Raw genomic sequence first — 25,512 nt, forward strand, 5'->3', positions numbered from 1 at the left:
AAGAGTAGTGTAGTGTGTGCTCAGTGTGATTAGAGCAGAGAATGCATGGGATTTGGTGGAGGTCGTAACAGGAGGTGAGACTGGCAAAGTAGATTCGGGCCAGTTCATGAAGGTGAAACCGGACAACCAATGGGTCCAGGCTGACTGTCACTACTTGAGCCAATTCAACAGAGACAGGGTTGAATCATATATGAGCATTTATTCCAATAATGCCGGCAGTATGGGAGAGCAGCAGGTCACCCAAGAAAATCTGCTCTGCACCCCACCATAAGCCAGCTGCTTATATTTGGTAGGATGATGATTACATGGGGAAGTAGTAATTACAGGCATCGGGAAGTAGGCAATGGGGGCTGGGGCGGGACTCCATTATTTGGGCAACAAGGTTGTTAATCTTTCCATGAAAATAGGCAGTTCTTGAATGGGAATGGACTGAATTCCAAGGTTGACTCCCAGGTCCAAGGTTGACTGTCAGGTTCCAGGGCTGTACAACTCCCAGCCAGGTTAGACTGTCCTTTCTTTAATCAGAACAAGGCAATTACGATTAATCGAGCATGATTAATATTTCCTATAACTATAGCTAGTCTCCAATATCCTATTTTTGCCCCTAACAAAAGGAACTCATATAATGTGCATGGAAGTTTTATTTTATTATTGATTTTTCACAGAGAGGAAGGGAGAGGGATAGAAGGTTAGAAACATCAATGAGAGAGAAACATTAATCAGCTGCCTCTTGCACACCCCCTACTGGGGATGTGCCCGCAATCAAGGTACATGCCCTTGACCGGAATCGAACCTGGGACCCTTGAGTCTACAGGCCGACGCTCTATCCACTGAGCCAAACCGGATAGGGCTGTGCATGGAAGTTTGCACAGGAATTTGAACTCTCAGCTATCACATGTAGGAACCCTTGTGACTTCCAAGTTAGGCCCCTGCTATACTTACAGGCACTTCTGTACTCATAATTATAGATTGACTGTGGAGATCTTGAGGAGATCCAGGTCAGGGAAGACCTTTGCACAAATAGATACATTAAGGTTGATGGTGAACTATGGAAGAAAGAGCAATGATTTAACAGTGGACTTCAAGGAGAAAGGGTAATTTACACAGGATGGTGACCACTGTTCTCCATTCCAACTGAAGGAAGTCTCTCTGAAAAGTCAGTATAGCATAGTGATTAAGAGCATGGTCCACTTCCTACCTGTGTGACTTCAGTTAAGTTACTCAGCCACTCTGTGCCTCTGTTTCCTCATCTGTCATACAAAGATAATTATAGTCCCTATGTCATAGGGCTATAGTAAGGAATAAATGTGCTGATTATATATAAAGCACTTGGGAGAGTGCCTAGTTGATAGTAAGTTCTATACAAGTGTTTGCTGTTATGATTTCATCTCCCCATCTTTTCCATCCTCCAGCTATTCACCAACTCATTCAAACACTAAGCTAAACTCTTTGTTGCACCTAATTAACATGCTTTCTTGACTGTTGGGTTGTCAATTGCCACATATGTGTGCTTAAGTAAGCAAGTCTGCATGTTTGCATACATATGTCACAATATATATGACCACATTTGTGTATATATGTGGCAGGATGGCTGTGAAGGGCATCTTAATTCTTAATGTAGTTTTAATGAAAAGGTATGTCTCAGTTGTAAGATAGTCTGAAACTTTATTATCAAGCTTAGAAATCATTTAGGTGGATGAAAGGAAAGGAGACTACTTATGGAGCATACAGTATGGACCAGATTTGGTGCTAAATTAAGTGCTTACATACATAATCTAAGTAATGGTGAGGTAGCTATTACTATACCCACACATGCAGATGAGGGAATGAAGGTTCAGAAAAGGTAAGTAATATGTCCAAAGGTTGCACAGCTTAAAGCTGCAGAGCTAGAATTAAAGCGTAGACCTATGCTAATCCAAAATCTGTGCTGTTTCCTTTATAACAAAACTAGAGGCCTGGTGCACGAATTCATGCATGGGTGGGGTCCGGCCGGCCTTCCCTGATGGGGGCCAATCAGGGCTGGGCTGGTGGAGAGGAGGGGCTGCAGGAGGTTGGCTGGCCAGCCCCACCCCTGATCAGGATGCCGGGGGGGGGGTGATCGGGGGCTGGGCCAGCTAGGGGGAGGGGCCACAGGAAGTTGGGGGGGGACCGATCAGGTCCCCCATCAGGTCGGTTGACCACCCCAATGCACATCATAGTGACCGGTCGTTCCGGTCATTCCGCTGTTCCGGTCGCTTGGCTTTTATCTATATGTATAAAAGCCTAAGTGACCATTAGGACGGAACAACTGGTTGACCAGTCGCTATGACATGCACTGACCACCAGGGGGCAGACGCTCAATGCAGAAGCTGCCCTTGGTGGTCAGTGCGCTCCCACAGCCAACCTCCCGCGGACCCTCCACCAGGCCAGCAAACCTCCCGTGGCCCCTTCCCCCAGCTGGTCAACCTCCCGCAGCCCCACTGGCTGGCCAGTCCCCCCATAGGCCTCAATTGCCAGCCAGCCCGAGGAACCCCACCTGAGCACGAATTCATGCACCAGGCCTCTAGTATATATAGATAAGCAGTCTGTGCTACCTGAGGGAGTGCTTCAGGACACAGGGTGGCATGGGGTGGGATGGAAGAAGCTCATTGTGAAATAACATCCCTAAATATTAACTTGCTGAAAAACAACATGTGCACTTGGGGATCCCTAAGGTCAAGAGTGATAAATGGTGGAGATTTCAAAAGTTTATATTGATTTAAGGGTTTGGAGAGCAGGAGTTCTGAATAACTGTCTCTCTCCATCTTGCCTGCTCTTGCCTGCACTCCCCAAATTGTCTTGTTTCATGGAGATGGACTTCTGGATCCTGCTCCAGGCAGAGATCTCTGGAGAAGCCCTTTTGCTCCAGACTGACTTCCCTGTCTGAACACAGGGCAGTTCCTTCCTCAACTTTCACCAACTTTCAAAGGCAGGCTTGGTTTCGCCTTGCCCCTCCCCCTCACCTTTCCTTCAAGGGACAAAGCCTTTCATTCCACAATTAGAGATAAAAGTCTTGAAATGCAGATGCCTTAGAGAATTTATGCCAACTAAAACTCATTTACACTAAAATATAATCAGTAAGCCTAAAAACAAGGCTGGTAATGTTGTTTCCCAAATATTTATCAAGTTGCTTTCCTTCTCAGCTGCTTTTCTTCAACACATTCTGTGCCTTCCTTCAGGCCATGCTGATAATGTGGACAATAAAAGCTATTGTTTATTAAGCACTTGCTGTGTGCTGGGCACTGTGCTACCAAGTCAGCTCCCTTAATTCTCACCACTGGTTGAGGTAAGTACCATGATTGTCCCCATTTAAAGATGAGGAGCCCAGCCAGTGTGGCTCAGTGGTTGAACATCGACCTATTAACTAGGACAGTGGTCGGCAAACTCATTAGTCAACAGAGCGGCAAACCGCGGCTCGCGAGCCGCATGTGGCTCGCGAGCCACAGTTTGCCAACCACTGAACTAGGAGGTCAGGGTTTGATTCCCCATTAGGGCACATGCCCAGGTTTCAGGATCTATCCCCAGTAGGGGGCTTACAGGAGGCAGCCAATCAATGATTCTCTCATCATTGATGTTTCTATTTCTCTCTCCCCCTCCCTTCCTCTCTGAAATCAATAAAAATAAAGATTAGGACACTGAGGTCCACATTGATTAAGTAACTTGCCCAGGCCACATGGCTAGGAAAGAATGGACCGAGCCAGGGAACTAGAACTCATGTCAGACACCGAAGGCAAAGCACAGAACATTTCTGTTCCACTCCCTCCCTATATTTCTTCAGCACCCAGTTCTCCCCCACCTCACCCAGACATGCTAGAGTCACTTTAAACATGAAGTACATCCTGCCAATTCTTTGTGAAAATCCTTTGCTGGCTTTCCATCGCTTTGAGAATAAAGCATGACTGCTCTGGTTTGCCAGGACCAAGGGCTTTCCCAGGATGCTGGACTTTCATCACTAAAACCGGGAAAGTCATGGGCAAACTGAGATGGTCAGTCACCCTAGCAGGGATTGGCATGGCCATCAATGCCTTTCACAGCCTGATCCCTAGTTTCCCAGCAACACCTCTCACCACTGCTCACCTTTTTTACTGCACCCTCTCCACCTCCTCTGCAACCCAACCACCCTTGCCTGAAGACACTCCATATTCTCATATACCTCCATGCCTTTGCGCACACTGATCCTTGCACCTTTATGCTGCCTTACAAGCTAGGCCCACTCTTCATGAAAACCCAGCACCCATATCACCTCTATGGTCTTGCTTTCCTAGTAGAGAATAAGTAACAATTACATTCTGCCCTGGTCATTTATTGACATGTGAGTCTTCCCCAGGGTCAGGACTAGGGTGAGGCAATTGAGGTACCTAGGGTGCAACATTTCAGGAGGCATTCACTCTCAGGGATGCACAAATGCCAACCCTGTATTCGCATGATACCGGCTGTGAGTGCCTCCTTATATTTTGTGCCCTAGGTACTTTGATTACCCTGCCCTAGTCCCAGGCCTGGTTCTCCCTATCAGACTAGGGACTTTTTAAGAGCAGACTACAGGTTCTTACTCATCTTTATATCCCTAGTGGCCAGCACAAGGCTGGACACAGAGTCCAAATCTAGTTGAACAAATGACATCAGACACTTCTCTGTTCTAGCAGGGGGAGGAGGTAGGAGAGCCAGGTGACTTTGGGCCCTGTTGAGGATGGGAGAGGGAGAAGGCAAATTTAATAGACTTCATCTTGGCTTGGGGTATGAGACAGTTTTTCATCACGTAGTTCTGCCTTTGGCATCTGGTAGATTTGGGACTTCTTCCACTTCTCTGGTCTCTCCCTGTCATTTCCTTTCTCTGCTTAACTGGAGATATTTTTCCAAGGTACCATTTTTGTCCTCTTCTCTCTTCATTCTATTACTCCCCTCAGTGATCTTGTCCACTCACACAGCTTCAGCTAGGAGCTGTTTGCAGATGACTTCTTAATTGACACCTCATGCACTATGCTAAGTGAATGTCAGACAGAAAAAGACAAATATTGTGTGATCTCACTTATATGTGGAGTCTAAAGAAGCTGAACTTGCCTGGCCAGTGCAGCTCAGTGGTTGAGCATTGACCTATGAACTAGGAGGTCACAATTCAATTCCCAGTTAGGGCACATGCTGGGGCTGTGGACTCGATCCCCAGTAGGCAGTGTGTAGGAGGCAGACGATCAATGATTCTCTCATCGTTGATTTTTCTATCTCTCCTCTCCCTCTCCCTTCCTCTTTGAAATCAATAAAAATGTATCTTTTAAAAAAAAAAAGCTGAACTCAGAGAAACAGAGAGTAAAATCATGGTTTCCAGGGGCTGGAGGGATATAGATTAAATCGGGAGATGTTGGTCAAAGGGTACAAACTTTCACTTATAAGATGAATAAGTTCTGGAGCTCTAATATACAGCATGGTGACTATAGTTAACAATACTGTGTGATATACTTGAAAGTTGTTAAGAGAATAGATCTTAAATGTTCTCACCATAAAAGAAGACATGGTAATTATTAGTATATGATAGGGTGGGGGTATGGTGGCCATCATTTCGCAACATTTGTGTATCAAATCAACATGGTGTAAACTTTAAACTTAGGCAGTGTTCTATGTCAATTGTATCTCAATAAAGCTGAAAAAAATAAACACTTTGTCTTTCTTCTATGCCTCAGACCCACATTTCCAACTGCCTAGTATAAATGGTAACATCTAGCATCAATATTACTTTTCACATGCATTTTCTCATCTGACCTTCACAACAGTTCCCTGAGTAAGTCAGGGCAGAGTAAAAATGCATTTTTAAGTAAGGCTCAAAGAGGTAGGCTTGCCCAAGTTTCAGTGGCAGAGATATGATTAAAAATTCAAGTTTGAGAGAAACCAAGATGGCAGCATAGATAAACACCTAAACTGCTGCCTCGCACAACAATTTCAAAACTACAACTGAAGGACAAAACGTACATCATCCAGAATCACAGGAAGGCTGGCTGAGTGGAAATTCTACAACTAGAAGGAAAGAGAAAAGCACACTGAGATTCACAGGAGCTGCGGAAGACAGAGGTACAGAGGCACGCATGTGGAGAGGGCTGGCAACTGAGTGTGCGGCTGGCTTTCTAAATCGAGAGGGAGACAAAAGCTCCCGACTGCTCTGAACTCCAGTTCCGGGTGAGACTCTGGGGACCCAGACTCATACGGGGAGATACTGGACTGTCTGGCAGCGGGCGAAACTCAAGGGTGGCTTTCTCTCAGTGGTGCTTGCAGCGATTACCATGGGACACTGAGGCCCAGGGAACTCTTAGGGCAGGGCTGATGTGAAGCCATTGCTGTATGCTCCGCCCTGAGATCCTGCCCCATGAAGCCATAGCTGTTTGCTCCGCCCTGAGACTCCGCCTCATCCAAGCTGAGCGCAGAGGCTTTTGCATATGAATGGCCTGGTCCTTTGAATTCTAAACTTACCTAACAAACTGCAGCTGAGTCAGTGAGACCCAGAACATCCAAAAGAAGGCCCAAGGCCCTGCAGCAGCTTGCATTGTTTCACCACTGGGCCTCATCTGGGCACCTCCAAAACCCAAACAAAGAAGAGAAATCTACAGATCTCTCCATAGCTCTTGCTGGGTGGCCTCAGGCAGAGGCTAAATTAGCACCTCCTTGGAGATCCAAGAGCCAGTGTACCCAGTGGTCAGAGTGAGACAATCCAGATTACAACTCCTCAGATCCATAAGGGACACACTCAGGAGGCAGACTCAGTGAGCCCCAAAGCCCCACTGAAGCAAGTCTTGCCCCATAAGGGTGTCTCCAGCACAGAAGTTCTCCCAGCGTAGACACAGCTGTTCCTCACAGCCAATTGGCCTGGAGGTCAATTCCTTCCAGTGATAACAACAACAATCAAGGCTTAACTACAACAAGACTGTGCACACAGCCTACAAAAGGGTGCACCAAGAGTGTCCACCTCAGGTAACTGGGGAGGCTGAGCCACTGGGCCCTATAGGACACCTCGCACACAAAGCCACTCTATCAACTCAGGGAAGCAGCCAAAATATGGAGACAAAGAAACAGGTCACAAATTAAAGAAATGGAGGAAAGCAAATGACTGGATATAGAGTTCAAAACCACGATTACAAGGTTTTTCAAGAATTTTCTAGAAAAGGTCGATAAATTTAGCGAGACCCTTGAGGATATGAAAAAGGACCAACTAGAAATTAAGCATACACTGACTGAAATAAAAAATAATATACAAAGATCCAACAGCAGACTAGAGGATCACAAGAATCAAGTCAAAGATTTGAAATACAAAGAAGCAAAAAACACCCAACCAAGAAAGAAAAAAGAAAAAAGAATCCAAAAATATGAAGATTGTGTAAGGAGCCTCTGGGACAACTTCAAGTGTACCAACATCCGAATTATGGGGGTGCCAGAAGAAGAGAGAGAGCAAGATACTGAAAACCTATTTGAAGAAATAATGACAGAAACTTCCCCCACCTGGTGAAAGAAATAGACTTACAAGTCCAGGAAGTGCAGAGAACCCCAAACAATAGGAATCCAAAGAGGACCACACCAAGACACATCATAATTAAAATGCCAAGAGCAAAAGACAAAGAGAGAATATTAAAAGCAGCAAGAGAAAAACAGTTAGTTACCTACAAGGGAGTACTCATACAATTGTCAGCTGTTTTCTCAACATAAACTATGCAGGCCAGAAGGAAGTGGCAAGAAATACTCAAAGTGATGAATAGCAAGAACCTACAACCAAGATTACTCTACCCAGCAAAGCTATCATTCAGAATTGAAGGTCAGATAAAGAGCTTCACAGATAAGAAAAAGCTATAGGAGTTCATCACCGCCAAACCAATATTATATGAAACGCTGAAAGGTATTCTTTAAGAGGAAGAAGAAGAAAAAGTTAAAGATAAAAATTATGGCCCTAACCGGTTTGGCTCAGTGGATAGAGCGTCAGCCTGCAGACTGAAAGGTCCCAGGTTCGATTCCAGTCAGGGGCATGTACCTGGATTGCGGGCACATCCCCACTAGGAGGTGTGCAGGGGGCAGCTGATCGATGTTTCTCTCTCATCGATGTTTCTAACTCTCTATCCCTCTCTCTTCCTCTCTGTAAAAAATCAATAAAATATATTTTTAAAAAATTATGAACAACAAATACATGTCTATCAACAAGTGAATCTAAAAATCAAGTGAATAAAAAATCTGATGAACAGAATAAACTGGTGAATAGAATAGAATCAGGGGCATAGAAAGGGAGTGGACTGACAATTCTTGGGGGGAAAGGGGTGTGGGGGGGTGCGGGAAGAGGCTGGACAAAAATCGTACACCTATGGATGAGGACAGTGGGGGGGGGGAGGTAAGGGGAGAGGGTAGGGTGGGAACCGGGTGGAGGGGAGCTATTGGGGATAAAAGAGGAACAATTGTAATAATCTGAACAATAAAGATTTATTAAAAATGAAAAAAAAATAGCCCTGGCTGGTTTGGCTCAGTGGATAGAGCATCGGCCTACGGACTCAAGGGTCCCAGGTTCGATTCTGGTCAAGGGCATGTACCTTGGTTGCAGGCACATCCCCAATAGGGGGTGTGCAAGAGGCAGCTGATCAATGTTTCTCTCTCACTGATGTTTCTAACTCTCTATCCCTCTCCCTTCCTCTCTGCAAAAAAATCAATAAAATATATTTAAAAAAAAAATAAAAGCCAAAACTGGTTTGGCTCAGTGGATAGAGCGTCGGCCTGTGGACTGAAAGGTCCCAGGTTCGATTCCAGTCAGGGCACGTACCTTGGTTGCGGGCACATCCCCAGTAAGGGGTGTGCAGGAGGCAGCTGATCGATGTTTCTCTCTCATCGATGTTTCTAACTCTCTATCCCTCTCCCTTCCTCTCTGTAAAACATCAATAAAATATATTTTTTTAAAAAAAAAGAAAAATGAAAAAAAATAAAAAAAAATTCAAGTTTGAGTGTTCTTTCTGCTATACCATGTTACACTGCCCAGCATGTGGATATTTATATAGTCTTGAACCCAACATGATCAAAACCTCAACTTGTTACCAACCTCTTCCTACCCCCGACTCCTCAGCCAAAAAAACAAAAAAATAAAAATAAAAATAAAACCCTGTCCATTTTCCAACTTGGGTAAAGGCATCTCCCAATCAAAACATGGGATTCACGCTTCATGTACAATTCTGTTTTAAAAAATATTTATTTGAAAGAGAGAAACATCAATGTGAGAACAAAACATCAATCGTCTTCCTCCTGCACACCCCTTACAAGGGATAGAGCCCAAAACCCAAGCACGTGCCCTGACCAGGAAACAAACCGGCGACCTTCTGTTGCACAGGACAACGACCAAGCAACTGAGCTACATTAGCCTGGGCTTCATGTACAATTCTTTCCTCTCCCCCAGATCCTGCAGACTTGACCTTCATGAATCCATTTTCTCTTTTCCTTCTGTATCCCCACAGCTTCCATTGAGGCCCACATAACCTTTTTTTTTCAGGATGGCTTTTTTAAAAAATTTAAATTCTTTATTGTTTAAAGTATTACATATGCCCCTTTTCCCCATTGACCTCTCCAGGCCACTCCCACCCCCTAGCACATGCCCTCACCCCTGTCTGTGTCCATTGGTTATGCTTACTGGTATACCCATATAACTTCTGTCATACCCTTTTCACTGGTCTCCTGGCCTTCAGACCTACTACCACCCCTGTCCTCCATCAGCTCCTCCCTATTCTCTAACCGCAGATCCCATCCTGTATGACCCAAGGTCCCCACAGGCTTGACCTGGCTCTTATAATGGGGAAAGAACAAGAGTGGGGAACCCAGCCCCAACTCAAATCAGAAGGTAGTTTTTTCCTTGGGAACTGTGTCCATTGAACTAAAGGAAGGCAGTTACAGAAGGGGGCTAAGCATGTTGACACATGGCTCATATAAACCTAAGATGGCAGAGAAAGAATTAAATCCTGTAATTCCCTGACTGGAAAAACCTCAGCCTTTGCTTGTGCTGGTCCCCAACTCCTCCCACTTACTAAGACCCAGGTCAAATGCCACCTTGTTCAGAAAACTCATATAAACTCCCCATAATCTCTTTAAGTTATTAATTTTTTAAAATATATTTTATTGATTTTTCAGAGAGGGAGAGGGATAGAGAGTTAGAAACATCGATGGGAGAGAAACATCAATCAGCTGCCTCCTGCACACCCCCTACTGGGGATGTGCCCGCAACCAAGGTACATGCCCTTGACCGGAATCGAACCTGGGACCCTTGAGTCTGCAGGCTGACACTTTATCCACTGAGCAAAACCGGTTAGGGCATTAAGTTATTAATTTTATTTGAGAAAGAAACATTGATTTATTGTTCCACTTATTTATGTATTCATTGGTTTAATCTTGTATGTGCCCTGACAGGGGATCAAACCCACAAACTTGGTGTATCAGGATGACACTCTAACCAACTGAGCTACCGGACCAAGGCTAACCTCCCTATAACCTTAAAGTGAGTTCCTTATTCTTCTACTTTCCCACAGCACTAGATATTTCTTTCTGCATCTTACAACTATGCACTGATCTCTTCCTATCCCCTCTAGCCTGGGAACCTGCTAGGGATAGGATCCTGGTCTAATTAATCTTTGTCTTCTCTGAATCTAGGTCCTTAAACATTGTAGGTACTTAATAGCTAGCTGTGGAATAAATTTTTCCCTTGTGTCTGGAAACTTGTTATGAAAAGGACCATATTCCAAGTGGATTCATTCAGTGAGGTAGGTAAAAATGATTCTCAAACTGAGGTGGGACACTTCTCTTCACGCCCTAAAAGATTTGACATTGTCTGGCATGGCTTCTCCATATCCCTCACCCCTCCAAACACTGCTCTTCCTCCCCAGGAAAAGGCAAGAGACACTTTTAATTCTTTATTTGAAACCAACAATTCCAGAGACAGAAGGTTAGTCGTGACAACAGCTTCTCACTACAACACAAGGGCGGGCATGGCTCACTTAAGGGATAGGCCAGGTACCGCAGAACAATATATACAATTTAAACAGTGGCTAAACTGGTAGCAGTTTTAAAAACACAAAAAGGAGGCTAGGAAACAGCAAAGCCAACAGGAAAAGAACTGGGTACCCCCTTTGCTGGACACTAATAGTTTTCTGGAACTACAAAAGCAAGATGGGGAAGAGAGAAGATAGATAGATGTAGGCAGTGGAGGCAGGACATAGGTCCACAGCTCCTCCCTATTCTCTAACCGCAGATCCCATCCTGTATGACCCAAGGTTCCCACAGGCTTGGCCTGGCTCTTATAATGGGGAAAGAACAAGAGTGGGGAACCCAGCCCCAACCCAAATCAGAAGGTAGTTTTTGCCTTGGGAACTGTGTCCATTGAACTAAAGGAAGGCAGTTACAGAAGGGGGCTAAGCATGTTGACACATGGCTCATATCAACCTAAGATGGCAGAGAAAGACAAACACATAAACCAAGGGGACAGAAGTTTGCTCCCCTAGTCATTCTCTGCCTTTAAAGAAAAGAAAGCATGTGGAAGTTTTTTTTCAATTGCAGCACCAAGGATTGGTGCTTGCAGGAGTAGGGAGGGGAACAAGGTGGCCAGGGGGTTCCAACAACCAGTTATCTCAGGGGAGGGGAAGAGTATCTAAGTTCTGTGTTTTAGGTAAATGGTCCCCCTCGTTACTTTCAGAGTTTCTTTCATATCTTTCATACAAGCCCCTTTAGCATGATACTGGGGAAGAGTGGAGAAAGGAGTGGGCACAGGGCAGAGAAGGCAGCTGGATTTTTCCCTTGGCCAAATCTAGGAACAAGGGGCTTTAGTAACCTATGTGGGATGGGTCAGGAAACCCAAAGCCAACAGGATCACCAGAGCTATTAACACTCCATCCAGAGTCTGGCCCCAGGAGAAGGGGTTTACTCTGAAGCATAAAGAAAATGGCCTAGCTGGTTTTTGCCTATCACTAGTTGATCAGCCCTCGAGTAGAGGACTAAGGGCCCCACGGTTGTCAAATGGTTTGGAAGAAGGTAAAAGCCAGGAGTTCCTAGGGAAGCCAGGGAATGGATGAGTAGAAAAGGGCACTCATGGCCCTTCAGAATGAGTAGCATTGGTTCCTGGGCCAGTTGCCCTGTGGGACGTGGTGACAAGCCAGACACTGGTGTGAAAGATGGATACAGATGGGTTCAGTCCAGGTCTTCATCCCCAGTACGACCCAGCTCCTCATAAATCTCACGCACGGCTAGAATGCGATTGAGCATACTCTCCAACATGCTTCGGTCCATGGGGATCACAGAGTACCAAAGAGGTGACTCAGCGATGCAGGACCGCTCAGGTTGCAGGTAGAACACATCGTTGCGAGTCCGGAGGCTTTCAGGACTGCAATGGTGGGGTGGGACAGATCAGTACTGAGGCAAAGTGCATCCCATGGGTCCCCATGCTAATGCCATTTCTGCAAACCTGCCAACTCACCATTTTGAGAGATAGAATTCATAGAACTTGACAGGGCAGCGGAGGGGATTCATACGGTTCTCACGCTGCTCTAAGATAGGGGCTTCATCTTCTCTCTTCCGCTTCCCAGAACCCATGTCTATAGAGGAGGCAAATGACTCAGACTTGTTAAAAGCACAGTCTCAACAAGCCACTCTAAGTGCACAGTGGGAAGGCCTCAGGACACACAATACAGGCTCATAAAGAAATAAAGGCATAAGAGTCAGTAGGTCTTCCCACACCAGTCAAACTGCAGGGTGATGCTCTGTAACCCACTCCCCCAACCCCATTCACATTGTTCAAGTCTTTACAATCTTGCCCTGTTGCAAGGATGGGCTTACCTTCTGGGATAAAAAAAAAAAAAGCATGATGGCCCTAACCCCCCTAAACTAGTCCAGGTAGAGGCTCAGGTTCCAAGAAGAAACCGTGGGAACTGCACTCAGACAGGTCAGGATTTCAGGGCCAGAACAGAAATCAAGGTGCAGTTCTTATAATGCCCAACAGCAAAGAACCATGGAACAACTGACTGTCTCATTGTCAACTCTTTCCCAACAGACAACACACCCAACAGCTTCCCACCTGTCCACTACCCCGCCAAAAGTAGAAAAGGTCAACTGCCTTGAAATGTGGAAAGGTGGAAGCAGGCAGCTGGGTGACCTCCTATTTATGCAACAGCCACTAATCATCAGGTTGAAGGACTGGCTGTTTTTACCTGTTCTGCAAATGTACAAATGGAAGGTCAGGGAAGACAGTGATAAAGGAGAGGGCCAACCTAGTAATTAAAATGGAGTATGGAAGAAGAGAGCAGAGAGGGAGGAAAGTAAAAGAGGGGCAGCCTCATACCTCGCCCTTTCCGCTGGCGGACAGGGGCGTAGTAGCGGATGCTCACCACCTTGGTGGTGCCCCGGGGGGTGGTGCACTTGCGGGACTGCCGCACCACATTGGTGAAGGAGAGCTGCATGTGTTCCTCAGCCGTCTGCAGCCCAAAAAACTTAGTGTTGAAGAACATGAGGGTGTTGAGAAGGACAAAGGGTGAGTAGACCCCCAGCTGCTTACACTCCCAGAGGTGTTCTTCCTCCACTCGGGAGAACACTGTGTCTGCAATGGTCAAGGAGAGGCTAGTCAGGAGTGAGCAACTACCCGAGCCCTGATCCCAGACATTCTGCTCATAACCATTTCTGTTCAGTAAGTTGCCACTGTGCATAAAACCCTGACACCCTGCTGTATTACACAATAGGACTAGATGGGTTTTTATATAGTTTCTACCTGCATTTGGAGCTTCTCTCACCACCCACAAGTTATAGGCAGGTAGATGTAAACTTTGAGGAGTCCCACAACTTCTTCCTTTTTTTTTTTCAATTACCACCCAAACTCAGGCCACCTTTTGTGGTTTCAGAAATAGTTGTTCAGACTTAAGTCTTGATCCCCTCCTCATGTTCAAGGACAGGGGCTCTGCGTTCTCAAGCTCTCAACTCCAAGGCACCCAGCTACATGCTCCTGCCCTCAGACTCTCTGTGAAGAGTGGCAGACCAAACAGCCTGGCACTTTTGGGATGGTGTCTCTGACGAATGGAGTGAAGGGTGTAGGGGTTGCTAAGTCCCTGTCCCTTACTGTTGGGAAGGAGTGTGGGCTGCCAGGTACTCAGAGATTTGTTGAGTTCTTGAACGAAAGTCAGGTAGTAAAGGTCCGTGAAAATGTTCACCATTCGGTTATTTTCCAGCAAGTACTAGAGAAGGAAAAAGAGACACACATAAAGCTAGACTCTAGGTCCTAGAGAAAAGACAGTGATACCAAAGCCCCCAGGCACAGCAACCTTGATAATTAGGAGATGGTGGTAAATAGCTGCTCAATTGCATGACCCAGAGTGCTTTTCCCCAGGTATACCTACAACTCTGAGGCACCAAGGCCTTGCTGGAAGAGGAGGAGGCATGGAAGAGATGTGTCACAGCAGCTTCTTCACAAGCACAGACCCCTTGTCAGGTAATGATGCATGGCTGGCCTCTCCCAGTGGGTACTAAACATTACCCCACCACCCAAGAAGCCCAGCTGTACCCATCCCTCCCCTCCTGGAATGGGTTTGAGGATTACAAAGGGAACCCAGAGAGCAATGAAGACGGCTCCTTGGCCAACAGTCCTGGGACACAGCTTTGATTTTAGAGGAGTATTGACATGTGTTGTCCTGCTTGGAGTAGGAGACAAAAGACTGCCTGCTCAGGATAGCAGACAAAGTGAGGACCAGGGAGTGGACAGAATAATTTCTGCTGGGACCTTGCCTGCTGTGTTGCTGTGTTGAAAGTGACTACAACTGAGGTGGTGTGTAAGGGGTACCTGTTGGATGCCAAGACACAGGTAGTAGATGCTGTCAGGTTCATATCTTTCACCGTTGGGTCGAGTGATTTCTCTCACAAACTGGGCCAGACCGTAGTTGAGCTCAGCAGCTGAGCAGGCCAGAATATCTTCTTTGATACGCATAGGTTTCGCTGCAGTGATATGTAGTGAAGGTGGATAGGATTAAGAAAACTTCACACTGAGAATTTCATTTAGCTCCACCATTAATTCCTTCATCACTTAGTCATGTCCAGCTCCAGAACAAACCACCAATTGCCAAAAAAGCCCTAAGCCTTGAAATCTAGACAGCATCTCCCCTTATTTTGCAACTCCTTCCAATGTTCACAGGACACCCTTTACATAATGACAGCCTTATCATTCATAGACATCTTCAGCTGAATCACAGCCCTGCTCCTTTCCCCTTCCCTTCCTCCTCCCCTCCCCGCCTCCCTCCCCTGGGTACTTACGGCCAAAGCGCAACTCATCACCCTTGCTGGTTTCTCCATTGGCATATTTAGATTGCACCCAGCACTTCCAAGCATTGACACCATATGAATAGTTAAGTCCAGTACAGCTTGGCTGGCTGCTCATGGAGTCCCGGGAACAGCTCTCTGAAAGCACCAGCCGCTTTTGACCCTGGAGGGGAAAAGAAAGGAGGTGGGTTCAAGGAGATAAGGTCAGGAACACCACGGAAACTAGTCAGGACAGTGTTTATCAGAAGGGGAGTGGGGGACTGATGTCAGAACACCGCTATGGAAGCACAGAGCCCAGGAATAGAACTCCCTCATTGCTCTGATGACTTGGGGAACTGGGGAGAGAGCAAAGTTTGTGCTCTGAATGATGGAGAAAGGAGGTAAGCCAGGGAAGGTCAAACTAAAGCTGCTGATTTGGCTATGAAAGCACCCCATCCTTGGCCGTTTGAGCCTCCATCCCTCTTCTGTGGATACGGCAGCCCCAGCCCTCACCTTCCTCATGGTTCGGGGAAGGTCTTGTTCAGTAGACACGTCCTCAGGCCCTACCAGGCCACAATCAAAGAGGAAGTCTACACTGGGGTTAATGTCCAAAGGATCTGTTAGAGGTAAAAGGAAGCAAACTGATTTTTAAGATCTCAACGCTGTAGCCCTCCCACCCCACCCCTGCTACTTGCACACCTGACTTGAGAAAAGCTTCTCAGACAGCTCCAATTGCACTCAGTAGTAACCAGCAAAGCCAGATGAAGAACATGCTCAGAGGCACAGAGATGCAAAAATTCACAACAATGGGAAAGCTCATAACACTACCGAAATGCACACTCAAACGTGGTAAATTTCATATTATGTGTTTTACCACAATTAAAACAAAACAAGCCTGACTGGTGTGGTTCAGTTCAATTCCCAGTCAGGGCACATGCCCAGGTTGCGGGCTTGATCCCCAGTGTGGGGCGTAAGGAGGCAGCCGATCGGTGATTCTCTCTCATCATATATGTTTCTATCTCTCTCTCCCTCTCTTTTCCTCCCTGAAATTAATAAAAATATATTAAAAATAAATAAATAAAACAAAACAAGACTCAAGTGTAAAACGTGCATCTATTCCAGTATCTCTGCCACTACTCCCTTGACAGCCTTTTGTCACTGGTCACAAGGAGCACTGTTAGGGTCATGCTCCAGGTCACACAAAAAAAACACTCCTTTTCTTATGGCACAAATGCTACCATACCCAGTGGGCATGGCTTGAATTCCACTCACTCTTGGGGAAGTCCGCCTCCAAGTCTTGCCCAGGTTCATCCAAGACATTGGCCATCTTGACAGCCATTGCCAGGACATCATCTCGAGCTGGCCCAAACAGGTCACAATCTTCCAGAAGTCCCTCTGCACTTTGGTTGCTCACAAGATCTGGGAGGAAGAGAAGTTGGCTTAGTCACTGCAGCTCTTACCTAGCTCCCTCACAGGCTTTCAGGGGCTGATTCCAACCACTCCCCCGCACTTAGGCAGAGACAGACTAGTAAAACCCTGACTCCCTCATTGCTGCTGTCCATGGCATACCACAAAGGTCAGATGAGGCCTTGTCTAACTCTTCAGCCTCTGCAATCATTTCTGCCATAGCCAGGATGTCCGCCTCCAAGGGGTTGGAAGGGATCTTCACCTTCAGCTCCTCAATAGTCTCCACAATCTTGTCTGTGCTCTCCAAGGTAGTGGGCAGGAACATGGGCACAGGTACCTGGAGACATAAATCCCAACTAAATGCCAAGAACCAAACCAGTGGATGAGAGGGACAGGTGGTGAGAGTAAGGGACAGTGGTGGGTCAACTCTGGACGGGAAACTTACCGGAATGGGCATTGAGAAAGGCACCGGGACTTTCTGGCAGTACAGATGCATAGGCACTGGCACAAAGATGGGCACTGGGATGGGCAGCACAATCACCTGTGGCTTCCACTCTTCTGCTGATAAGAAAGGGGTCTTCTCAGAGCCCATGTTAGGTGGGTCACATCTGACCCACTACCTGATATTTGCCTGTCATCCCCAAAGCTCATTGTCACAAAACTGCCCTTGCATCAAAGGTTGAGAGTTAACTCTGTGATTCTAGGATAACCATATCCATGACACTTCATCCACCTAAGAAACCCCCTTGTCTAGCTCCTAGGCACAGGGCTGCAGGCCTAGAACTATAAAATAAAGCCTGTGGTATCTAGGTACCCTGGCTCACCTGTCTGACTCCCTTTGGACTTCATCTCCACTTTGCAGGAGACCCCCCGATTCTGCATCAGAGGCTTACACATGGCAGCTTTGTTTTTGCGGGGCGTGGCTGGGGGTGGTGCTGAGGGAGGAGGAGTAGAAGCAGTGGGAGCCAACCGGATCTTCACAGGGATCTGCAGACAAAGGAACGTTAGTGCCACCAAATGCTAGACCCTCCTCTGAGACCATCCTTCCCCCTGGCTTTTGCCCTGACCTTGCCCAGATTCCCATTTTCCTCTGGGGTCTTCACTGTATTGCTGTTCTCCACTTTGGTTTGAGAGGGTGTCTGGGGCTTTGCCTCAGAAGACTGACCTATAGATCAAAACAAATGAATGTTTTCCTCTGTGGAACCAGCTTTCCATTTTCATCATCCTGTTCCAGGAGAACTTCATTAAGAGGTACATCAAATGTGAACAAAAAGTCTAGAATTTCTCCTCCTTACCACCACCCCAGGCCTAGTCTTCTCTAGGCCCCAGAAACAGTGGCCAAGAAGATTCCTTGCCCTGGCTGACACAGAGAATGAAAAAGATTAAGCTTCCCCAATGACCCATAATTTGAGCTCTTCCATTTCATGGCCTTCAGGAGTTTGGTACCCCTGGAGTACCCCAGAGGGGCCAGGATAATAATCTTGAAACAATAATGGCCTTCAGTTTCACTAAAGGCAGAGCTTATGTTGATGCTTCCTTCTCTCTGAAAACTAACCACAGTCCCCACATGCTCCATCCTACCTGGTACCCATTCCCTAAAAATACATCCGTTATAGAAAATCAGGGGAAGGTAGCTCTGGAAACCTTTAAACAAGACTCCCCCTAGTATCTGCACAGTCCAGAAGCTAAAAGAGAGCACAGTACCAGGCGCTCTGGCCAGGGATGAGATGAAAGAAGAAGAGAGGGGCTGGGCCCAGGATTAGAGTCCAGGCTAGTTCTAACAGAGTGCCTCCTGCCCGGGACTCACTGTTCAGGAGGCTCTCGGGCCCACTCTGGGTGTCCAAGTTGGGTTGGTTCTGCTGGCTATAGAAGCGCAGCAGACACTGTTGGTTGCAGAAATGACGGATCTGCCCGCGCCAGTGGATGGTCTCTAGCAGCTTCCCCTGTCGCTTACAGGCATGGCACCGGGCAGCCTGCGGGTATTGACAGGATGATCAGACCTGCATCCCTAAAACATGCTGAGCCCTTTGCCCTGGGATAAGCTCTTCCTTTGGAGGCTGGTCAGCTGGAGCCCCCTCCCTGGAGATCACAGCACAACGGCCCTGTTGCCATCTCCACCCTTTCTGTCCCCCCCTTACCTTGCAGTACCACAGCAGGTACTTGCTCTTACAGTCCTCACTGCAGAAGTCCCAGGTGCTGCCATCCAGCTGCTCAGTGACTCCACGCTGGCAGGTCTGGGAGCAGTAAGTACAAGTGATACAGCACAGTCCCAGCTTCTTAGTGAAGTCCTGTTTGTACAGCAGCACACAGCCTGGAAAGAATCCAGAGACACAGGAATCTCCATGGCCGTGAGACCTACCTTTTTTTCAAGGTGGTACAACTGAAAGCTCTCCCCAACAGTCTCTTGGGCCCAAAGCCTTAGGATGGACAAGGGCCTGCACATCCTGAGTAGAAGGCCCTTGCCCCAAAACCGCATCCCAAGCCCTCATCCTTTCTCTGCCAGTCTCCCTGCTGTGTGGTCCAAGGCCTCTGACCCCTTCTCCATTTCCTTACCTTCGCTGCAGAAGCTCTTTTCCACCCCGCTGAACCGGAGTTTCTCATGCAGGAGTTTCTCCTGCCGGCAATGCTCACACTGGGACACCACACCCCGAAGCCGCTTGAAATCCTCACAGCAATCACGACAGCAGAACTGGAACACCTGGTCCTAAGATTGGGTCACAGGGCAGGGAGGAGAGTGCTGTGACATCGGGACCTGGCAAAAGCCAAGTGGAAGGACCCCTTCAGACAGATGTCTAGTCATATGGCAAGATATGGGCAGGGTGGGGGTCTTACCTGCCAGTCCAAGACCTCAGGCTTGCCACTGAAGAGGCTGTGGCAGTAGTGACAGCTCAGGTGAATGCCCCCTTCGGGGCTTGTGCGCTGGAGGGAAGGAAGACAAGTAAGGGAGGGGCAAGAAGTGTGTGGTGGGGGGGTAGGGGAGGTCAGGCTTGTTCTTTGCTCTGCCCAGGCCTACCTACCCCAATTTTCATACCCTCTCTATGGCACCACACCCTTTATCCCTGGTCCAGGGTCTGAAGTACCTGGAACTTGGTCCAGCAGCTGGGGCTGCAGAATTGGTAGACTGTGCGATCGACCTTGTTGTAGTAACAGGGGTCAGAGAGGCTGCGGCGGCAGAAGCTGCAGGGTCGGGGAGGGCCTGGGGCATAGAGAGAAAGGGAGAGCGAAAGAGAGAGGAGAGAGAGAGCACAGGTGTATGGCAGTGCAGAGATGGATAGATGGAACAGGAAATCCACGGGAAAATGTGGTTGGGGCTGAGGTCAGGTAGCAGGGATTACTTTAGAAGAAGAGGGGAGTACGGGTTGAGGGGGTAGAAGGAAGGCCAGCAGGGATCTCAGAGAAGAGGGCTTTGCACCTACCAGTGAGCCCTGCCTGCTTCACTTTGTAAGAGGTGGTACAGCAGAGGGAACAGAACAAGCTCGTCTTGCCATTACGATCCACATGTGATAGCATCTCAAAGTTCTTACACAGGGTCTTGCACCAGACACAGGGGTACACACGTGTGTTTTTCTGTGAGGATGGGGAAGGAGAGGCTGAGGCTGGATTTGTCCCTTCACTTTATTTTTTAAATTTTTAAAACATGAAATATTTCAAGCATACAAAAAAGTATAGATGATGATATAACAAAGACCTGTGTATCTACCAGCCAGCTTCAAAAAATAAAACATAACAGATACAATTGAAACCCCCTTTATTTGTTTTATTCCTCCCAGCCTCGACCCATCAGGCACCTTTATTTATCACCCAAGAACCGCACCCCCTTCCACAGCCCTCTAATGTACTACTCCCTCGGCCCCACCTTCTTGTACGCCCCCAAGCAGGTTGTGTTGCAGAACCGCTTTTGTTGACCCTCATGGAAGAGGAGCTCGGGGCCAGGGGTCCCGGTCTTGGTATAGATGTAAGCCCCGCACTGGTCACAACAGTTGGTTTTCAGTCCCTTGTTGGCCCGGAATTTGGAGAAGCAAGAATCACTGCAGAGCCGGTGCACCACGCTGCCATTGCTGACCTCATGCTGGACCTGCCACACACACACATATCCTGAGCTGGGGCCTGACCACCACCACCCACCCCAATGCAAGGATAGCCCACCCCACCTCACCCTAGACCTTCACAGCATACATTGTACCCAGGGACCCCCCCAACCTGCACATCAGGCTGCCGACTTGATGGTGAGGTCCTGGGAGGCAAGGAAGGCCAGCTGCACACATCCTGGAGAAGCTCTAATCTTGAATACACTCCCTCACAATGGCTGCCTTTCCTCCCCACGCCCCTCCTCCACAGGGCCTGGCCCCTGCAGCCCCAGGATTGCAGGGGCAGGTCAGGACTGGCCAGGCTCTGTACACTAGCCCCCATTGAGCTTCCTCACCTCTCCAGTCTTCTGGCATATGCTGCAGCGAGTAGCATCAGCAGGATCCCCGGACTGGGGGATTGGGCGCTGCTGCTGGGCCTCATACAGGGAGAGGCAGACGGATGTGCAGAACTCGTGGAAGGAGCCTCCTGAACCAGTCTGCGCCACAACCAAGTCCTTGGTGTTCCAGATCTCCCTGCAGATGGGAACAGGCTTGAACATTCATTTGTTTCATCAGCTTCCAGCCTTCCCCTGGGATCAAGGACCACAGAGCAAATGCTCTCCGAGCCTCTACCCAAATTGCCTTTCTCTCTGAGTTCCACTAAGTTCTTGCCAACATAGTCTCTGTCTCACCCATTATTCCTAGCCTGATGCCTGCCCTTTTCACACCCCAGTACCCTCACGTACTTCTTGCAGAAGGTACAGGTCTTTTTGCCTGAGGGCTTTCTGGAGAAAGTGGTGAGACAGGATGAGGAACAAAAGAGCTGAGGCAGCCCCTTGCGTTGATAGGCCGTCTGCCCCTTCTGCAGCGGTGTCCGGCAATGTGCACAAGTCATCTTGGTGCCCACCGCAGAGCGCCCGGCCCTTTGTGCCACACTGGAGCGCAGGGACATGCGAGGAGAGCGCCGGGGCCGGAATGGCACAAAATCCTCATCATTGGGGTCATCTACCATGGCATCAGAATCCTCATCTGATACTGGAACTGAGGAAGGGAGGGGCATGAGAAAAGGCTACCAGACCATGTCTCCAACCATCCCCGGACCAACAGGTAGCTCTACTGCTCCTAGGATCCCCTCAGTTCTTGCCTTTATCTCCTCCCCCACCCCATCACATTGATAACTTAAGTCACTGGTGTCACTCTCCCTTAGGGAGGGCTCTAAGTGGGAAGATTCTTCGGGACAGGGATTGCAGAGCTGAAACAGGAAACTCCATTCTCACTGCTCTTGTTTTCAATCACCTCTACTGCCCCTGGTTCCCATGCCAACCCAGAGCACAGATAGGCACGTCACACTCTGCATGGAGCCAGGAGATCCATGGCGGCCACTTCCCACTCATCCCACTGGGTCACATTTCCTCAAGTCCTACTCACTGCTCTCAGTGGAATCCACAACCTCAGGTTTTGGAGGTTCTACTCTTCTAACACGCTCACTTCTCTTCTGTACCTTGGAAACATGGGGAGGGAAGGAAAGCTGATACCAGGGGCAGGCTAAAGGGCCAGCTGCACTAGCACAGGGTTTAGGGGGGTACAGAAATGGGAGGGAGAAGGGAGAGTAGGGACCCTTGGCCCAGCCCATAGAAGGAGGGGAGAAAAGGAGGCTGGACTTCACCTTAAGAAGCAGTAGACATAAGGGCTCCCTCCCTCCTCCTAACTCTCCTCACACACACCCTCTGAAGATCTGGGAGGGAAAATGAAGGGTCTGTCCTTCCTAGAGATATAGGGGGAACCAGACTCCTTCCAATCCCCTCCCCCCTCACCCTCTCAGGCGGCTTCTCACTCGCCTTCCCAGTCAGGCCATCTCCTGCAAAGGAAGCAGAAAGCAGCCTAAATCTTCAACCTGCCCTCACACCCCCTTCCTGGACCAACTTCATTCCTGGGGAAGAACTTACTCAAAACTGAAAGGAAAAACTCAAGTGCCTTCTTGGGGCCCCTCTCAGGGTTACCTCAAGCTCTGCACTAAGGGGAGGGTGGTGGTGCAGCTACTCTCCATAGGAAAAAAAATCCTACTCTTCCTACCAGCTTTCTGTCCCAATCACTGGGAGTCAAGGAAGCAGAGGTAACATACCTTTCATCCAAAATTTATAGTTTGCCAACAAAAACCAATGCAATCCCCCAAAGGTAGGTAGCAAGGGGAGAAGGTAGGTCCTCTGGACTCAGATGGTTATATAAGCGTTAAGACCCTGGTCACAGCCTGGGAGAGATACCACTAGGCAGAACAGGGGAGAAATTAGAGCCTCTACAAGTCTAGGCTCTCCCTCCCCTATCAGAGACTCAATCCTAGGCCCTGCATTTCTACCATTCCCCTGAATTCATGATGCTGCCGGAGGCTCCAGAACCTAGTCATCATTCATAAAACCCAGAATTCCCACTCTCATTTAGAACGAAACATCTGGAAAGATCTTAGAACCAAGAAGCCTGGAGTCCTCCCCAAATCCTGAAGGACCTGGCACCAAAAAACCACTCGGCTATGAAAAAGGGAATCTCTCCCACCAAATTCACTTTCTAACCCACCTAAACCTCACCCCTATTCCTCCTCCACAGCAGCTGAGCTTCCCCCCACCCCTACCTTCCTTAATCTTCACCACCCCTACTTCTCCCTCCCAAACCCCCAACTCCTTCTTCATATACATCCTCTCATCTCTCAAAACTTCTCCTCCTCCTCCCCTTCTTCCCCAAACATACACAGCAGCTCCTCCTTACTCACACCCTCTCTCCAACCTTGATTCTCCAGCCGAGTAGACAACCTACCTGGTAATGAAGGGTGTGCAGGGGGGCTAGGGCCCCCAGGTTTGGTCTGAGAACTGTTGATTCCATCCCCCAGAGTCTCTCCCACTGAAGGGCTGGGGGGGCCATTTGGGCTCTGTGGCTGCCCTTGGGGAAGATCCTCCTCCTGCCCAGGGGAGCCCCTTCTCCCTGTAGCATTGGAGGTGGTCTCCTCCTCTTCAATATGTGGGGACTGAAGATTTATTGGAGAATCTGGAGCCAAAGATTCTAGTAGGCCCTCGGGTGAAGAGAGATTCGCCCCAGACCCTGGGTCAGGTGGCACCACCTCAGGAGTCTGGCCCCCTGGTCCAGGCTCTAGGGTCTGATCTCCTGCATCCCATGCAAGGGTCTCCTCAGGACCATGGTCCACCTCTGGGGGGGAGGGGGCTTTATAGAGCAGCCCCCCCAGCCCCAGCAACTCAGTGGTTCCATCCAGAACTCCAGGGTCTTTTTCCAGGCCAGCAGGGGTATCAAGCAGGTCCAGGGCTCCTGAGGATGGAGAAGGGCCAGGGGGGGCCCATCCTCGAGTTGGGGCAGTCTGAGATTCCAGTAGATCCTCTCCAAATTCCATGTCTACTGGAAGGTCTCCAGCCAGGGGCTTCTCTGGCAGGGTCAATGGGTCAAACGGACTGGGGAAATCACTGGGGTCCATGAGGACGGCTGGATATGGGCTGTAGATTAGGGGTAGAAGAGGGGGCAGAAGAGGTGGTCTTCGCCAGAATTCCTTCTTATATAGGCTCTGGGACACACCCCATCATCCACTCGGATTTCTCATGAACAGCCCCCACCACAAACGGCAAGCATTTCTACAGGCTTAGTCCAAATGACCACTCCCCCCCCCACCACCACAAACAGCGCCCCCTGTAGGGAGAGGCGTTCCCCACCCTGGCCCTGCGCCCCCACTCGCCAGGCAGTTAGTCGTTGGCGGTATCAGCCCGCCTGCCCCACCACCCCAGTGCAACTCCCAGTTTCCCTCCCTCTTTACCTTTCACCCCCCCACCCCAACTCAGGCTGAACGCCCTATTAGAGTCGCCTAGGGCCGTACCCACCAGGAGTCTTCCCGCCCCCACGATATCAGTTTCTACCCCCTCCACTCGCTCCTAGAGCCCCCCCCCCCCAGCTCTCCAGTCTCTACCTACCCTGTCTGGTCTGGCCCCACCCCCCTCACCGCGCTGCAAGGCCCTCCCTCAGCCCTTCCCTCGCCCCCACAAATTGCCCTTCCTAACCCCTCCCCCCAGTTACCTTTCATTTCAGTTCGCCCACTTCCTCAGCCTCGTCACCCTTCCCTATAGCTCTCTCAGTCCTCCTTCTGTTGCCCACCCCCCACCTCAGGCATTTACAGGAAGACATTTTGGAGCTACGATCTCTCTCAGACCCCCCTCCCGGTTTCTTCAAGATCCCGCCTGCAGGTTCGGTTCGGCTAGATCAGGCCCGACCCCTACCTGCGGCAGGGTTAGTGTAACGGCTATAAGCCTAGAACTGCAGACAGAGACGGCCCCGCGCTCCTTCTCCACCTCCCTCCCCAGCAGCCGGGACAGGGGTCGCGGCCCCTTTAAATGGCAGCGCAGCTCGCAGCGCCTAGCGCTCTGCACCAGGCGGGCGGGCAGCGCCAGCAACCAACCCCATTGGCTGGCTCCAGGAGGGGGCTCGCGAGACAGCGCCGGCCCCCGGCGCGAGACTCCCAGCCCAGTGGCCGCCTGGAAATTGTGGAGTGGAGCCTAGTTGTTGGAGGTGGAGCTTGAGCCCCCGCCCGGGGCCCCATTAGTTGAAGAGGAAAAGATAGGCTCTGGAGCCTTGAAGCCCGCCCCCGGGAAAGGCGGCACCCCCTTTCCGCCGAAGGGCCAAGTACACTAAAGCACAAAAAACAAATCAACTCACCTGCTTCCCTTACCTGGCTCAAGAGTTTGCCCCCCTCACACCCGTGCCCGCCCTACCTCCTGGAGCCCAC

General features: G+C 49.0%; 1 protein-coding gene across 6 annotated transcripts; it reads right to left on the reverse strand.

Annotated features, from left to right (window-relative positions):
- Positions 1-10,903: 10,903 nt before the first annotated feature.
- ZMYM3 (zinc finger MYM-type containing 3) lies at positions 10,904-25,140 on the reverse strand. 6 transcript variants are annotated; one of them, XM_080653480.1, is made up of 25 exons: positions 25,007-25,140; positions 23,550-24,235; positions 22,559-22,602; positions 22,173-22,245; positions 21,491-21,785; positions 21,101-21,278; positions 20,534-20,752; positions 20,094-20,244; positions 19,758-19,873; positions 19,510-19,596; positions 19,231-19,381; positions 18,816-18,988; positions 18,485-18,650; positions 17,745-17,842; positions 17,502-17,664; positions 17,123-17,235; positions 16,840-17,014; positions 16,543-16,689; positions 15,784-15,887; positions 15,286-15,454; positions 14,819-14,970; positions 14,102-14,216; positions 13,334-13,588; positions 12,473-12,590; positions 10,904-12,379 (listed from the first exon to the last, which is right to left on the reverse strand). In XM_080653480.1, the coding sequence occupies exons 2-25, from the start codon at positions 24,214-24,216 to the stop codon at positions 12,187-12,189; spliced, it is 4,122 nt and encodes a 1,373-aa protein (XP_080509606.1). In that variant the 5' UTR covers positions 24,217-24,235; positions 25,007-25,140; the 3' UTR covers positions 10,904-12,186. The 6 variants fall into 6 exon arrangements, with proteins under 6 accessions (XP_080509606.1, XP_080509608.1, XP_080509607.1 ...); XM_080653482.1 differs by having other exon boundaries at positions 22,173-22,239; positions 25,007-25,122; XM_080653481.1 differs by having other exon boundaries at positions 17,123-17,238; positions 22,173-22,239; positions 25,007-25,119.
- Positions 25,141-25,512: the final 372 nt, after the last annotated feature.

The sequence above is a fragment of the Plecotus auritus genome, assembly GCF_963455305.1.
Source record: "Plecotus auritus genome assembly, chromosome: X".
Classification (NCBI taxonomy): domain Eukaryota; kingdom Metazoa; phylum Chordata; class Mammalia; order Chiroptera; family Vespertilionidae; genus Plecotus; species Plecotus auritus.

Coding starts and splice junctions, on each gene's coding strand:
- ZMYM3 (XM_080653478.1), bottom strand. CDS start 24,216: ATGGACCCCAGTGATTTCCCCAGTCCGTTTGACCCATTGACCCTGCCA. Junction 21,279..21,490: donor ACCTGTACCTTCTGCAAGAA/GTACGTGAGGGT, acceptor TCCCATCTGCAG/GGAGATCTGGAACACCAAGG. Junction 15,455..15,783: donor TTCCCCGAACCATGAGGAAG/GTGAGGGCTGGG, acceptor TTTCCCCTCCAG/GGTCAAAAGCGGCTGGTGCT.